This window comes from Gigantopelta aegis, chromosome 4, assembly GCF_016097555.1.
Source record: "Gigantopelta aegis isolate Gae_Host chromosome 4, Gae_host_genome, whole genome shotgun sequence".
In the NCBI taxonomy this organism is placed as follows: domain Eukaryota; kingdom Metazoa; phylum Mollusca; class Gastropoda; order Neomphalida; family Peltospiridae; genus Gigantopelta; species Gigantopelta aegis.
This window is the reverse complement of record NC_054702.1, coordinates 11,022,191-11,040,552: the sequence shown is the minus strand read 5'-3', so window position 1 is coordinate 11,040,552 and position 18,362 is coordinate 11,022,191. Positions and strand designations below refer to the sequence as shown.

The window sequence follows — 18,362 nt, the reverse complement described above, 5'->3', positions numbered from 1 at the left end:
ACTTCGACTTTTATAACGTTATTTGTATTTTATTTTTATTGCTCTAAATATGGATTATAAATTAAACTTACATTTATTTTAAACACCAAACCTCACTTTTATATCATCAAAGATGTTTTAATTAAAGCACAGTGGAGGGGATTCCCTGTCACCCTGTCGTCAAATAAAAATTTAAAATTTTGGAGCTCTTCACAAAAAGTGCAGAAATTATATCATCGGAATCGGAACATATCGCATCTTTTCGGCGAACATAATATTATTTCCGCTGCCGGAAATAGTCGAAATGTTCCGATTAAAATGGGATATGTGCCTCGCTGTCGAAAGAATTCATCCCCAGTCTGGATATTCCCAGTCTGGAGTTCGTCGCGGTACGACGTGTTTGTACACACTACACGGGCTTTCGCGGCTGGACTTGGGGATCCTTCACTTTTGTTGTTTTTGTCAACAAAGTGTAGTTTTTTACTGTGATGTATGCGGCCATTGGAACTGATTGAACGCTTGAACGCTTCTCGTTTCGACAGTCTGCACCACCAGGTTGGATTCTTTTTTAGCGAGATTCCTTGCCTCCACGTCATTTCTCCATCTGACTATGTTGACTTGTTTTTTTCGTGACTCATATGACAGCCATTCTGCAGAACGCCACGGTTGTTCGCGTTTAGTCTCTACATGTCCGATCCTGCCCTAGCAGCACTGGAAGATTGACTGCCCCACTCTAAGAAGAAATAGGAAGCGGGGTCAGCCCCTACTACTCTTTTCTAGACTTTACTTTGTTTTATTGTGCTACCATATTGTATCCTCCGGAGTCGGGCCCGTCCGCACCACTATACCAACCCATGACGACTGGACTATACCCTATTCTGATTCTCTGTCTCGTTCAGACGGATCCGGCTTCTCAAGATCTGTATTTCAGTACAGCACTACACCTTCAACGTCTATTTACTGTCAATCTAGGGGTTTTCTTGACGGGATGCAAGCCATCTCGTCCCTACAAGCTGTGCACCCTAACGGCCTTAACGAGGCCACTCACGTGGACATATAGATCGGACTTTAAACTTTTAGACCTTCGTTCAAAAGTTTATGTCGAAATTACTTTATTTTTTAAATATTATTAAATAGTCCGATCCTCTCTTCTTTCTCTTATTTATTTTTGGACTGTCCTTCTAAAATGCTCCAAATTATATAAATATTCGACCGAGCAGTCAATTCTTTTTATTTTTGGCTTGTAACTTTTGTTCTATTAACTTTTTTTTACTAATTGCTATTTTCAAAATTCTGCCCATTTTCAACTCTTCAATTTTTGAATGTAAATTTTTAAATTGTCCGCTTAATTTTTTCTGTCCCGGGACAAGCCCCTGGCTATCCAGAGACAGGCCCCGGGACGGACATGCTCGAAACTAGTGGTATATGAGCATGTAAACATTATTCGCACTCGCACCCAGTTCAAGATTGGACCGAGACGTTTTGCATGATGGAGGAAGAGGTTTGTTTTACATCTATTCCCATTTATTATCTTGTCACCAATATTGCGTGTTAGTAATGTCATGATATATTAGAATGTTTGGACATCATGTAGTCTTACTGCAGGTATGGAAATATTATTGTATACATTGGTGTCCGTTTTCTCGATTTTAATTACGCATGAATGATCGAATCGCTGTTTTGACATCTTGTTTTCAAAAATGTTTACATAGTTAATAAATTGGTTCTGTTCATTTGAAAACTTAAACTTATTATATATTAAATCGGTTTTCCCCCAAAGGTCAGAATAATACGTTACAAATAATAATAAATAAATAAAAATAGTTGCAATATTATAATTTCTAGGGCAATCGAAAATCGTGGTATTTGGCAAAGCAACCCCAAAAATGTCCTCATCGAAAATATCTCTTCCCCTCACCCTGTCGTTTTTGTTTGGACATTACATACCTATATAGATAGCGATGAGATGGATGGTGATGCCATATGGGTTTAGTCGACTTTGCCATGCTCCACACTTACTGTCAGTTGATTTCTCACCCTATCACCCGAGCCCGGGGTGCAGCCTACAAGGAATCAGAAGTGCTTTCTAGGAGATATCCATAATAGAATATTTATCAAGTCACTTTCTCTGGTTTGGAGCTGGTACTTTCCTATGGCCTCATGTGGGATATGAACCGGTTCCTACCAGCCACCGGTCAGATGGGCTAACCACTAGTCCACCGACACCAGTAAATGAAAAGGACTAAACGGGTGACATGTTAGCGTCACAATCATATGTACAAATCAAAGTACCCCCATTGTCCATGTAAATATAGATGTACTTGACAAATTCCCAAATTGCTAATTTTAGAAACAATTGGGAAATTTTAGTTTAATTGGGCAAAGTAAAGGAAGGAAATGTTTTATTTAACGACGCACTCAACACATTTTATTTACGGTTATACGGCGTCGGGCATATGGTTATGGAACACAGATATTGAGAGAAGAAACCCGCTGCCGCCACTTCATGGGCTACTCTTTTTGATTAGCAGCAAGGGATCTTTTATATTACAACATCCCACAGACAGGATAGCACATACCACGGCCTTTGATATACCAGTCGTGGTGCACTGACTGGAGCGAGAAATAGCCCAATGGTGGGCAAAATAATTTCATGTAATAATTGATATTCTGTTGAAAAATAAAAGGGTTTCTTCAATTTTCTACTCATCAGAGCTAGTCCTGACATGTACTAAATATAATTATCATCTGGCATTTGTTTTCACCTCACCAAACTGAATAATCTGTAACAAGTGAGTGTGCAAGAATTTATGAGCAAAGTTTAGCTACTCGAGACAGCGCAGAATGCGGTTGTGTTTATCAAACGTCGAGGTTTCTCCCCTCCCCCGGGCTGTGCTGCACGAGCTTGGCCGCTTGGCCGCGTATCGTGTTGAACACAATGGGAGCACGGCTATTGTCACGTTGTATACACAAAGAAACAAGTTAAGCACCCCCTGTATTTTTCACAATGACTTGTCTTGCGGGGTTTGGCATTGAAAACCTGATAACATAACCTCGGAAAAACAAATGTGTTTTGCACGAATACATCTTTGACAGTAACAAAACATAACAAGTGTATCCAGTTTTTAAATTTTAAACATAATTCTGAGAAGAATTCCAATATGCTGTATTTGAGCCAAAAACTGAGGCACAATAAGTATGGAGGTGCAGAGTCAGAAACACAAGTCAGCATCATGATTGATGATGAAAAATGTCATTTGAAGTCCACAGATGACATTCATGTCACAAATCATCAATAGCGGGTAAACCCGCCACGTGCCCGGATGACAGCTTCCACCCTTCGTCTCATCCCTCCAGTAAATCGTCTGATTTGCTACATGGGCAACTGCTGCCATTCTCGATGAAGAACTGCCTCTAATTGTGCCAGAGTCTGTACAAGTGGGGTCATTGCCTGTACTCGACGCCCCAAGATGTCCCAAACATGCCCTAGCAGGTTTAGATTAGGCCTCATGGCCGGACAGGGCAGTCACAGCTTCAGTTTAGAGTAAAGCTGTTACTGCTCGGGAACGATGTGGCCTAGCGTTGTCATCAATGTACAGAGGTCTGGTGGCGAGTGGATGGTGTCAAAATGGTACAACAGCTGGTTGCAGGACGTTACGGATGTACCGATCACCATTGAGGTTGCCTTGAATGGTGACAAGACCCAGCTTACAATCATGTGACAGGCAACCCCAAACCATTACTGAACCTCCAATATACGGGGTCGTAGGACGTATGTTCCTGGGTGTGTAGGCAGCATTGTTATGCCTCCAAACTCTCAAATGGCCATCTGTGACATGGAGCAGGAACCGGCTTTCATCGGACCAATGGACTCTTCGCCAGGACCTCAGATTCAAAACCTCTCCGAGCCAAACACCACGCTAAACGGCGTCTCTCATGATGATCAGCAAGAAAGGGACGCTTGATGACCCTTATGGCCTTCAATCACGCAAATTTCAGACGATTCCTCACTGTTCTGGCTGACATCCGTCTATTGGGTAACCATTGGCTCTTCAGAACAGGAGACGTAGCAAAGGGTTGACGACGTAAGGCTGACGCAGGGCCCTGTCCTCGCGCTGTGACGTCATGCGCGGTGCCCTGACCGTGGGAGATCCTTTACAGCATTGGTATGCCCGTGTTTCCGTATCAGTCTGCTGATTACCGTGTAATGATACTCCAGTTGACGTCCTATACTTTTGAATGTCATGCCGGTTGCATGCATACCAATAATATGCCATCTTTGGGCCTCTGATAAACGTCCACTTGCCATATTCAACGATTAAACTTCAACAATACAAGACAGTGATGTTAAATGTCAAAAATTGCAGTGTGTTGATACTGCATTTTGAGCAAAGCATGGGTGGCATGATGCACGTGCATGTCGTTCTGTTGTGGGACGTCACAGTTGTCATTGTACTCTCCTATTATTTCGATGGAACACCATTCTTGACATATTCCTCACATAATTTGCAGTTTTTACGAATGAGGCTATTTCAGTACTAATTATATTTAGGGGTGTTTACCGTTTTTCTTTGTGTATATTATGGTGACAATAAACAGAAGAGATCGGGAAGTAGGAGGAGACGTCGTCCCACGGCAGCACGGGGGGGGGGGGGTTCCAAACCTGGCGGCTCAACCGTCGGGGGGGGGGGGGTCCTTCCTGCTTCACAGAAGAAAACGAGACCGGCAGGGGCGGTTCGGGGGGGGGGGAGGAGGGGGGCAAAACCGGCAGCTCAACTGCCGGCGGCGGCCCCTTCTTCGTCGCCGCCCCCCCCCCCACTACTCGGAAGCAGCAAAAGCTGTCGGCTAAATCGGCAGTGGTGGCCCCTCCCCCTGCAGCACCCACACCGATGGAAACAGGAAAAGTGTCGTCCGCACCAACCAATCCACCGGCGTCTCCACGAGTTGTTGCGACAGCGGTTGCAGAGCGTGAAGCCAAAAAGAGGAAGGTGTCGGTCCAGGACATGTCCGACACACAGCCCACGACTTAGCAGATCGCACGCAACAAGCTTCCTGTGCGCATATTTTCGAAGCTATCTTAGCGCTACGAAATCGTAAAACCATCGTAGGGTTTGACGTCACTACAGCACACGCCATAGTGACGTCATAGCTTACGATGATTTTACGATTTCGTAAGCTAAGATTGCTTCGAAAATATGGGCCCAGCTGGACGGTACCGCGACTGTGTGAAGGGGGAGTTCACTGCGACCTCTCAGCTACCAGGCCTCTTCGCCACCAAGAGCTGGAGACCAACACCAACTGGTCAAGGGCGGTTCCAGTACGTCGAGGGAAGTCGTACCTGACGTCGGAGCGGAACGGGATGTACCGGCAAAGGCTTGCTGAAATCAGACATGGATAATCCAATCGTCCATCGGATTATCAAGCTGATACTTCCGGAAGACTACTCGGCAATACTTCGGGGAGAGTGCGACATCGACATGCCTCACTTCTTCCCGACGTTCCGAGTCGATCATCCCATCAACTCGCCATGAGTTCCGCTGCGCACCCTCTCCTAGGACATGTACTTTCTTTTTTAGGGCTTAGATGGGACTTAAAAAATGTTGGCCGCAGTTCAAAATTTTATGGTTTTTTGTTTTTTTTTGTAAACAGTCCGACTTAGTTTATTTTGGCAGCCCGTCTAAATTGCTCAAATCACCTTAAAACGTTTTCGGTCGAACACTCTAATTTTATTGTTTGAACTTAAATTTGTGTAGCACATTTTGGTCTTCGGTCTTTGACCTAACTACTAAATTCGTATTCCAAATTCCGCTCACCTCAAACTTACCGTACACGGTGGAATCAATTATAATACACTGGACAATGTAGGACAATAATTTCAGGCTTAGATAATCAACGATATAAGTGACACAATAATTATAAGATCATGCGCTAGTTTCTTTTTTTAAACTGGCCGTTCATCCATCATAACACTAAATATATCAATCGGTTTCTAAATCATAATTCTATTTAACTTTATTCTTTAATCTCATCATCATCTAGTGTAAATGTCGGGTACTCGGGTCCGGGTCGAGTTTGACCCTCGAGTACTCGAGTCCCATATTTTGGACTCGTGGAGGCCCTAATCCCAAATCAGGCGTATTATCTATCTATCTAATTTCTTTTTGCCCGCCTGATCTAATCTAGCGACCAAATTTATTGAGAAGAATTTTCTTTATTAATTGTATTAATTAGAGATGCGCATCAAAATTTTAAAGGCCCACTAATTAATTTTTGTTTGTAAATTTCAATAGTTATCCCCTTAATTTTGTTCTGTCCTGGAGCAAGTCACTGGCTATCCAGAGACAGGCCCCGGGACGGACATGCTCGAAACTCTAGTGGTATATGAGCATGTTAAAATTATTCGCACTCGCAAAGTTTATGGGGTCACCTGAAAAATATATTTGAAAAACAATAAATTTGCTTCAGTGGGATGGTCGGTCTACAGGCTGGTAGGTACTCAGTTCGGATCCCAGTCGAGGCATGTTTTGTTTTTTTATCCAGATGCCGAATCCAAACCCTGAGTGAGTGCTCCGCAAGGCTCAATTGGTAAGTGTAAACCACTTGCACCGACCAGTGATCCATAACTGGTTCAACAAAGGCCATCGTTTGTGCTATTCCACCTGTGGGAAATGCAAATAAAAGATCCCTTGTTGCCTGTCGTAAAAGAGTAGCCTATGTGGCTACAGCGGGTTTCCTCTCCAAATCTGTGTGGTCCTTAACCATATGTCTAACGCCATATAACCGTAAAATAAAATATGTTGAGTGCATAGTTAAATAAAACATTTCTTTCTCTTTTTTTTCAGTGGGATGGGTGGATTTTTTTTTTACACATCTGAATGTACATCAACATATATTTGTTTTGAATTGAATAATAAGAATAAATAGCAAAGATAAATTTATTTATTTGCAACATTTCTGTAGTAGTGCTGCAAGATCCAGTAGACATGACATGTAACAAATAAATGTCTTCTCGGTTATATCATCCCTGTCTACTGTTCTTTTCACTGGAATGCTGGATCCATCTATACATGTATCATCTCTCTCTGCCTCTTCTTTTGAAGTAATGTCGAACACAAGGTCTGCTATTTCAACATCTTCACTCACTTTATTCTTTCGATGGTCTCTACATAAAGAAACAACAAAAGATTAATCTAGTAGACATTGACAACATAGACGTATAGGGTCCCATTTTTGTAAGGGGGGTAGAGGCTAGTTTTTGCCCAAATTAAAAAAAAATGCCCGAAACTGCATAATAACATTTATTTATATTAGCATTACTACCAAACGTGTCCTCTCTACGAATCTCAGGTTGTCTACCATAAGCGTACGAGACAAGGGTGCACATGGCTCCCTAGTGATGGAGCAAAACCTCAAATTTGGGCAAAAATCATAGAGATATTCGTGCAAAATGTGCTGACCTGAGACATTTTCACCATGTACATGTATTTCCATCATTTTACCCTCAAAATTAGTTGTAAATCCATGTAAAAATGTCTAGTCGATTTGTTTGCTACCATATTTTTTGGTTATATATCATTTCATTCCCAATACTTGTTAAACAAAATCAATTGTTTTAAAGTTTTTATTATTTACTACTTTATTAAATGAAGCCTTGTAAAAGGTAACCAATATGTTTACACAGGATTTATTGCAGAAAAGTCTTAGTTTTGTGATTTACATTGCTTTAAGACAGAAATGAGTATTATAAAGTAACTTTACAAAACTGTCAACCATCGAAGTTGACTGAACGTAAAAAGGAAATCAATGAATGGAAGACTTAGCACATAAAACATTGCAGGTGACATATTTTGTTTGTCCAAGAACACTCACTCCAAGGAGATGTTCAGTTCAGACCTGTATGTGATGTCCTTGTCATCATATACAGCTCTCGCATCAACAAAAGACGTATCCATGGAAATTCTGCAATAAAAAATATATAATATATCATTATGGTGGAGTGTGTGCAGGGCTCGACCTTAGCAGTAGCCCTGGGTGTTTTAGCTACCAATTTCTCAATCAGGCTACCGGATGTCTAAACCTGGTAGTCCGCCGGGCTACTAGATTTGTTTTTGCACCTCCAGTTACTCTGCAAGCAACAAGATGCTTAAACCTAAAAAAACCCATCGTAAAACAATGTTTAAATAAAAATAAATTATTTCGCTTTTCTCTCCTTTTTAAAAATTTCATTAAAAGTATGGGCTACCAATTTCACAGAGGGCTACCAGATTTCATAAGCTGGAAGCCCGGTGGGCTACCACTGAAAAAAGTTACGGTCAAGGCCTGATGTGTCTATAAAAGCAAGGGGCAATTCCTATAATTTTTTGTTACATTTTTATTGTATATGTGTTAAAGGCTCGGACCCTTGTTTCAACCTGTAAAAATGGACATACATGTATTTGAATAACGTTACAAGAGAGTGAAACAAGACTGTAAAGTTGAAACAGTGAAATACCGTTACAAATAGACTAAAACTCAACTCCATGACTGTTACTTCTCAGACGCATGTGTCTTTTTAAAATTATGAAAAATGCATTTTGTGATATTAGAAAAACCAGGATGACCAAAAACATTTCGGTTGTATGGAAGATGATAATCTGAAACAAGACTGTAAAGTTGAAACAGTGAAATACCGTTACAAATAGACTAAAACTCAACTCCATGACTGTTACTTCTCAGACACATGTGTGTTTTTAAAATTATGAAAAATGCATTTTGTGATATTAGAAAAACCAGGATGACCAAAAACATTTCGGTTGTATGGAAGTTGATAATCTGAAACAAGACTGTAAAGTTGAAACAGTGAAATACCGTTACAAATAGACTAAAACTCAACTACATGACTGTTACTTCTCAGACGCATGTGTGTTTTTAAAATTATGAAAAATGCATTTTGTGGTATTAGAAAAACCAGGATGACCAAAAACATTTCGGTTGTATGGAAGTTGATAATCTAAACAATGAAAATTTTGCTGGGGTGTAATTAAATATCCAGTTATTCATACATTTGAAGCATTCAGGTTTAAAATTCAGTTACCAGTGGTAAATCCATGATAAGTACATCAGAAATAAAATCACAACATGTTTATTTCCTCATTGTTGTATAAATAAGATAATATTCCACTCACTGCATTCTATCAAGTTGTGGTTGTGTGTGCATTTCAACTTCCAGCTGTGGTTCAAGGTGTGTAGCAGCTGCTGCATGCACTTCAACTTCCTCTGTCTTACACATGTATCTTGATCTTCGCTGGAAATAGTAATTTTACTCATCTGTGATATTCATGTCATTGTATTATAAGGATGCATGAATAATCATATATCTGTGAAATTTGGATTCCATCAAAAGTTAAATATATGTAATGAGCATAATGCACAGACACTGAAAGCAGGGAGGTGGAAGGCAAGGAACATGTGTATATAGCCAGGAAGGAAAGAATGTTTTATTTAACGACACATTGCATTTATATGCATCGGACATATATTGTTAAGGACCACACAGATAATGAAAGTGAAAACCTGCTGCCGCTATGCAATAGGCTACTCTTTCTGATTAGCTGCAAAGGATCTTTTATATGCATGATAGCACATACCACTGCCTTTGTTACACTAGTGGATCACTGGATGACATGTTTTAAATACAAAGATAAAATATTTTCTGTTAAATTATTTGATACTTTGTTGTGTTTTTTCCACACAAAGTGCACATACAACATGAAAATTTCATTGAAATATATATATCCTCACATTTAACTGTCCCTACCCCCAGTTATTGGTATCTTCCAATGTGTATGTAATTATTCATAATCAATTAAAACAATGAAACTGTTTTCCAGTGTAGAAATGGCTTTTATGTAAATACTGTTCAAATAAGCCTACCTAACTGAAGACAAGCTGGACACATCTGATGCCAACAAAGTGTCTCCGGCCTGCACCTTTATACTTATAGTGTGCAAGAGGTGTTGATGTAGTTGCTGTCATAGCTTCATATCTGCATAAGAATGTATTAAAATTTGTAAATACCATTTTAATGCCCATGGCAAACAAGCTACTTTTACATAGGCTACTCTTTCTGAATTTACTAGCAAGGGATGTTTTACTGGTGAGTGCAGCAAGTACAGGCTGTCCAGCACACTTATGAAATAGCAGGATTAAAGTAGGAAAATAGGAGAAGAAAGTTTTTCGTTTTATAAACAGTTGAAATTGGGGATTTTTCACCATGGCCAGTGAATTTTCAAATCCACTGGTCCCATGGCAAGTGAATTTTAAAAAGTTCTGGAACCCCTGTAGAAGAAAAAAGTAGGACTGAAACAGCATGTAGTAACATTATTCATGAGCAAACGATTGTGTGAAATTAAAAAAATGATGTTGAGAACAATTTAAAAGAAATTATGTGGTATTCAGTTCGTACCTTATCCTAAATAACATGGCAAAGCAAAAAAAAAGAAAAAAAAAGGAAAAATAGGACAGAGACCAAAAAGTAGGATCACTGCCTACAGTCTACAAGTGGATACACCAAGCCATTGTATCTTGTGGTGCACTAACTCTGTATTCAAGGTGATACCATAATTAACATGCCTCTAGTGGAATCCACACTTTTGCTCAGTGACATATCCACTGCACAATAAGGGTTTCTGCCAGAGGACACGAACACTCGGAACAGTAAATTGCATACCATTAAATTTTGGAAAATATTGAATACATAAATAATTATAGATAAATTATAGTAAGAGAACTGCTGTTTAAAATTTGTTGTGGTACATAAAATGCTGTCCAATTTCAAACCCATAACCACATACAGTCCTTCCCAGCACTGAGCATCATTCTCAGACTATGGTAATATCCCCTCCCCCACTTCTCTAAATGCACTAAAATCTTTTACTTTTTTAATTGCACAGAAATATATTGGGGGGGGGGGGGGAGGGTATTATTTGTGTTTTTTTGTAAAAACAATTCCACCTTTCTATTTCTGTCAAATGAAAATGAAACTGAAATTATTTACATGGAGACTAGGTACACTTATGAACGGTTTTTATTGCATACCCTCTGCCAGTGTTTCTGTCATTGAGAAATTTATGGGTTTGGAGCTATGAAATTGAATATTTAAAATGCGTGTGCTGAATGCAACCACAGTCGATAGGGGCTATGGAGGGCTTCCCCCAGGAAGACAATGGGTTATGTTTAGGGTTAAGACAAGCAGACAGTAATGATAGGAGCCATTGATTTTGTCAAACGGTCAACTTAAAATTTAAAAATCTGCAAAAACATTTGGGTATGGTCTCATACCCATTTTACACTCTGGTAGAAACCATGTGGCATGCCTCAAATTATTTTCTTACTGAAAGCCAGATTACCTAGGTCAGTTAAATGCATAAATTTATTGATTTAATTTACATAAACAATGTAAAATAGTTTCAAATATGTATTAAAACTATTACATATTTACTATTATGTACAATAGAAACAAATACCCATTATAAAAGGCAGCTAAAATAGACAAATATAATTTTTTGTACAAAAAAAAAAAAAAAATGAAATATTAATGAAAGAAACATTTTCAGTCATTGATAATCAGAAAAACCGTTGTATAATTGAATGTTTCCTTTAAAAATGTCCTTATTTCACCAGTGAGCACGTTGTACAAATTTATATATATATATATATATATATATATAATAATAATAATAATAAAAAAAATTGGGGCGATAAAAAATTGGTACGAAATTAACGACAGTAGTGCTTTATAAATTATAGTAGCATTTTATAGTTTTAAAGGTATAATATCCGCCCGGTCCCCTCCATTATTATTTTTAGTTAGGGTTGAGGGTTAGGGTTAGGGTTAGGGTTGGGATTATGGCTGGGGTTAGGGCTAGGGTTGGGGTTAGGGTTGGAGTTAAGGTTAGGGTTAGGGGAAGGGGGGACCGGGCGGATATTTTTCAGTTTTAAAACCTCAATTATGTGACAGTGACCGCTTTTATATAGTGTATGCATATCCAATAAATTATTTAAATGGTATAAATTATAATACCAGGTTGTTGTTTTTTATGGACAATTGAAGTAAGACGAACAGTCAGAGCCGAGAGCCTACCTGTCAATGAGTCGCTTGGCCATTTCTTCGTGAGACCATGAATGACGCTTTCGCACAATTTCCCACTTTTGTCGGACACTGGCGATATCAACTGAGGTAGCCCTCTTCTTTGTGGCATATTCATTTTTCTTCTTTTTCGCTCAGGCGTTCCTACTTGAACAGGTCGCCCACGCTTTCTTGGCACTCGGAGGTTGGTTTTAATCCGGTGGATGCCCGTCACGTGACTCAAAAATAATACGTCACACCTCTGCGATCAAAATAGCCACCCCCTGCTCAAGGCGAACATATTTTTCATATGCCGATTATTTACATTCCTGTGAATGGATATGGAAGTACTGAGATGTTATCATCAGACACCAGACACCTCGACCCCCCACCCCCTGCAAAATTTCCAGCGCACGCCCCTGATGGTGGTTATGTAGGTGGTTAAATAAAGTATTTTTAGGGACAAATCAAATGTATATATTTTCAGATAATACTTTGTTGGGTCATTAATTAGGTCACCATCCGTGACAGAGCGCATTTAATGCATTCGTAATTCACACGAAACATGTCATATGCCCTCGGGATAATTCGGAATGTTTTCAAATTCTTTTCAAATCACTGGCATGATTCTGCAAGTAAGGTTTTGATTGGTCGAATGAAAGGTCAACTGGACATGAGCTCCAAGGGGCTGCTGTTAGATCCACATGTAATAGTGGAGCTAATTTTAATTAGATTGTCGTTTGTGGTTTGCCGAGCAATGGCGGCACAGGCGACAAATCGAGCGTATACTTTTGACGTTCTCCGTTCATAGCGAACACACATGAGTGTTTTAAAAGTGCATTTGAGCTTGTATTTCATATTTGTGCATGATGTTATAATATGGTAACCAGACACTGTAACTTTAACTTTATCTATCTGTGATATTTGTAATTTTTTCTGCTGTTCTTTACACCCTCTTTTTATTTGACTCTTTACTTTTTATCTTGATGATGATCGTCACTTTATTTATTTGCATTGATTATATTTTGACATATAGTTAAACATCTATTGTAGGCCCTATCCATTCTATTCCGAAATGTTCATCGTCACCTACTAATTAATACCTATCGAAACTGGCCAGGATTTTAAACTGGGGAGTGGGCCAAGAACAAAAATATAAAATGTGGTGGAGGACAAAAACAGTGTGATTGACTACGACAGTGCCTTGCCAAAGACAACGAGCGAGCGACGCACTTGCGGGAATTCCTACTTTCATATTCCCCCAAATACTGTACAGGAAATACCCGAATGCTAATATCTACTGGTGTAATGTGAGCCGTTTGTTATCTACCGCGTATATACATTCTAGGAATAGGTAATGAAAATCACATGAATTTCTACTTTCATAATTTCACGTCACGCCAAATTTAAAAGCGAAACAATAAACTGCTCATTATATATTGGTTACTGTATGGACGTAGTCTTAACACGTACCCGTGTATGTAAAACAAAGATGTATGTGTACCCATCAAAGCTGAGATTTGCACAAGACAGCATATGTCGGTATTTCAGAAATGGATCATCGTTACAAGACACGCTTGAAGACTTACTCGAGTCTGACTGTCCGGAAGATTTCTTTCCACCAATGTCTGTTATGGAGCACCAGGGCAAGTATTTTGTGGTGGAAGGAAACCGACGTTTGCTGCTTTTGAAGATACTCGAGTCACACGGTTTAGTGGGGAAAGTTCCAGTAAAACTGTCACCATTCAATAGTTTCAAGTTCACTACCGAAAACGACGGTACGTGTATCGAAGTGAGAGGGTACCCGGACATGGAAGAGGAACTAGAGTCCATTGTTGAAGGAGGTAGGCGGATTTTGTATCGCTTCCATATATGAATGTAAATCATACGGCTTTCGTTGAGGCAATGGCGCTCCTCTAAGCGCGGATAAAAGGGGTGGGTGCTGGGGGTGCGCATCACTATCACGAACTTCACAGTGCCCCCCCCCCCCCCCCCCCCTTCCGTATAAATATTTATTTATTGATTACAATTTGGGAAGATGTAATATCTTGGTCGTCTAGGTGTTTCTACAGGAGACTGCCTTTATGTAAAGGTTAAAGGCCATTGAATGTCAAACATTTGGTAATTCTGACATATAGTTTTAGAGGAAACCCCCTGTCACATTTTTTTTTGGATTAGTAGCAAGGGATCTTTTATATGCATCATCCCACAGACAGGATAGCACATACCACGACCTTTGATATACATCGTGGTGCACTGGGTAAAACTTAGAAATAGCCCCGCGATGTGGATCGACCGCACATCAAGCGAGTTCTATACTACCTGGCTATGTCCGCCTCTGCTTTTATATACCGCATATTAGTTTACTTTCGTGTTCTAATCGATCCCTGTCGGTGGGTACATTGGGCTATTTCTCGTCCCAGCCAGTGCACCATAACTGGTATGTGCTATCCTGTCTGTGGGGTGGTACATAAAAAAGATCCCTTGCTACTAATGGAAACATGTAGCAGGTTTCCTCTCTAAGACCATATGTCAAAATTGGCTCTATAAATCCCCCCCCCCCCCATCTTCATTATCCCTCTACAAAGATCAAATTTTACTATTTTAGTAAACAGATATTCCTTCATTATAAGTAATGACTACAAACCGTTTTCTTTATAGTTATACTGAATAAGTTTCATAATATACTGCAATTGTTTTTCTCACAGTGATACTGACTGTCAGTTTACTAATAGAGTGCAGAATGCAAATTGTTTCCCTTATAGAGTAATAGCGAATGTCAGTAATAGGTGCAGACTGCTTTCTTTATAGAGTGATACTGAATATTAGTTTAACAATATAGTGCAAATTGTTTTCATATAGTTTTCTCTATAAAGTGATACTGAATATCTGTTTACGAACAGAGTACAGCCTTATTTTTATTATTTTATAGCGATACTAAATATGAGTTTACAGAACACTTCGTTCAGAATACAAGGAGAGTGCTGATGAAACATTTATTTTCATTATTTTCAGAACACTCGGAATACGAGGATAGTGATGATGAGACAGATTTCGGATTTGATGACCTCGCTCTATCTGACGAGGGCACTGATTCACAGGATGACTATGACGGAGATGAAGACACTGAACAAAGCGAGGATGAAGAAGACGATGAATCAGACGACGATGAATCAGACGACGGGAGTGATTCTGATGAGACCGATGATGGTCGTGGTAGAGATGATGAATATGCAGATGTAGAGGAGAGTGACACTGAGGAATATGACAGTGAGGGTGGAGATTATGACGACAGTGATAGTGAGGAGGAGGAGGAGGAGGAGGAGGAGGAGGGGGGGCTATTATAATCGTCATTATTACTAATCGTATAATCGATCGCACATCAAGGTTGTTACATCTACATGTGCCTTTAGCAATTGGTACAACATCGATCGTGAATTGTCCTTTTTACGTTTTTGGTATTTAATATATTATGGTAGTTACCTTTTTACTATTTGCCTTGTAATTGTTAAAATTTGATAGGATGCATACATACATACGTACATACATACAATATACATGTATAGATATACATACATACAATATATAGATATACATACAGACACACACATCCCTCACTCCTTCCATACAGGGCTGGACGTAGTCCAATGGTAAAGCGTTCACCCGATGTGCTGTCCGTCTAGAATCAATATCCGTCGGTGAGCCCATTATGCTATTTCTTGCTCCAGTTAGTGCACTACGACTGGTATATCAAAGGCCGCTATCCTGTCTGGGATGGTGCATAAAAACCCCTTGCTACTAATGGAAAAATGTAGCGGGTATCTTCCCTATGACTGTATGTCAGAATTACCAAATGTTTGACATCATACTTTGACAGGAGGGAGCACCGCTTTGTTACTACTGGCCTCGTACATCGGAAACTAATATGGTATAGTTGAACGAGACTACATATTTTTATTTTTGTTTTTTCGGCCTTTATAAAAAGTTTATTTTCGCGTGGAATATATTTTCACGAATTTCATTCACACGCGAAAAACGCGAAAATAAATTCCACGCGAAAATAAAGTATTATACAGTATATGTATATGGAATACCCGAATGCTAATAATATCTACTGGTGTAATGTGAGCCTTTTGTTATCTACCTGTATATGTACACGTATATACATTCTACGAATAGGTAATAGAAATCAAATGAATTTCTACTTTCATAATTTCACGCCACGCCATATTTAAAAGCGAAACAATAAACGGCTTATTATATATTGATTTCTGTAATATATATTTATATACATATACGTAAAATAAAAACGAGAAAGTAGATGTGTGTTAGTTATCATTGTTTACACACTGTGATTGACTACAACTATTCAGTTAATATGTAATCCAATCACATGTCAATCATGTTAGTTATCATTGTTTACACACTGTGATTGACTACAACTATTCAGTTAATATGTAATCCAATCACATGTCAATCATGTTAGTTATCATTGTTTACACACTGTGATTGACTACAACTATTCAGTTAATATGTAATCCAGTCACATGTCAATCATGTTAGTTATCATTGTTTACACACTGTGATTGACTACAACTATTCAGTTAATGTGTAATCCAGTCACATGTCAATCATGTTAGTTATCATTGTTTACACACTGTGATTGACTACAACTATTCAGTTAATGTGTAATCCAGTCACATGTCAATCATGTTGTTATCATTGTTTACACACTGTGATTGACTACAACTATTCAGTTAATGTGTAATCCAGTCACATGTCAATCATGTTAGTTATCATTGTTTACACACTGTGATTGACTACAACTATTCAGTTAATGTGTAATCCAGTCACATGTCAATCATGTTAGTTATCATTGTTTACACACTGTGATTGACTACAACTATTCAGTTAATGTGTAATCCAGTCACATGTCAATCATGTTAGTTATCATTGTTTACACACTGTGATTGACTACAACTATTCAGTTAATGTGTAATCCAGTCACATGTCAATCATGTTAGTTATCATTGTTTACACACTGTGATTGACTACAACTATTCAGTTAATATGTAATCCAATCACATGTCAATCAGACAAGGGCTTTTAACACTTAATATCGTAATTATTATGTTACACACGACATACATTTATTGTGGGCCAGTCATAGCTCAGTTGTAAAGCCTGATGCGCCATCGGTCTAGGATCGATGCCCGTCGGTGGGCTCATCGAGCTATTTCTCATTCCATCCAGTGCACATCCATTGGTATATATCAAAAGGCGTGGTATGTGCTGTCATGTCTGTGAGATGGTGCATATAAAAGATTCCTTTCTACTAACGGAAAATTGTAACAGGTTTCCTACCTACTTAGGACAATATTTTAAAATTACCCAATGTTTGACATCCAACAGATGACGATTAATAAATCAATGTGCTCTAGTAGTGTCGTAATAATTTTACTGCAAAGAAGGGAATTGTTTAGCTCAACGTTATCAGAGTTATTATGGGTATGCCTAGCCACCTAGTACTGGTTCTAAACAAGAGCGAGCCACGTAGTTTTCATTCATTTCAACTTATTTTCGTGTTTATATCCAATTAAGGTTCAAGCACGCTGTCCTGGGCACACATCTCAGCTATCTGGGCGTTTGTCCAGGACATTGGGTTAGTTATTAGTTGGTTAGTGAGAGAGAAGGTGTAGTGGCCTTACACCTACCCATTGAGGCCTTAAGGACTCGCTCTGGGTTGGAGTCGGTACGGGGCTGCGAACCCTGTACCTACCATCCTGTAGTCCTATGGCTTAACCACTGCGCCACCGAGGCAGGCCAGGAATCACAGGTACAGGCCACGGTTCAAAGAAAAGACCAATTAACTAAGAAAACACTCCAATTATCATTTCAATACGTGGGGTAATGTAGGGACAAAACATGACAGTTATTTCGACACTTTGACAATGGTGGTTTATTTGTATTGAAAAATAATATATACTTATTGCTGTCTTACTGGGATGGATATTATTAGAGAGCATTGCTATGCATCCGCAAGGAATCAGCTACGCTTGTTTCTTCAGTTCTAAGACTAATTCCTGATGTGACACGTTAATTATTACGTAAGCACCGGCTAGCTAGAGGGCGTATTCACTGGGATGGTACAAAATGGATGCGCCCGTTATACATAACAGCCGTCACATTTAACCGTGTTATTAATTAATTATAAGATTATACGTGTTGCTATTAAGCAATAATGTGCATTATATATCGTTGAATATGTATACCAGTC

The 18,362-nt window shown here is 39.1% G+C and overlaps 1 protein-coding gene across 1 annotated transcript; it reads left to right on the top strand.

The window, feature by feature from the left end:
• The first annotated feature begins 13,264 nt into the window (after window positions 1–13,264).
• On the top strand, window positions 13,265–15,899 carry LOC121372472 (prostatic spermine-binding protein-like). The gene is made up of 2 exons (XM_041498794.1): window positions 13,265–13,929; window positions 15,101–15,899. Exons 1-2 carry the CDS (start codon window positions 13,536–13,538, stop codon window positions 15,430–15,432), a joined length of 726 nt encoding a protein of 241 aa, XP_041354728.1. The 5' UTR covers window positions 13,265–13,535; the 3' UTR covers window positions 15,433–15,899.
• The last annotated feature ends 2,463 nt before the right edge of the window (window positions 15,900–18,362 follow it).

Excerpts from the sequence above, each read along its gene's own strand:
- LOC121372472 (XM_041498794.1), top strand. The coding sequence starts at position 13,536 with ATGGACGTAGTCTTAACACGTACCCGTGTATGTAAAACAAAGATGTAT. Across the intron at positions 13,930-15,100 it reads AGAGTCCATTGTTGAAGGAG|AACACTCGGAATACGAGGAT; the intron begins GTAGGCGGATTT and ends CATTATTTTCAG.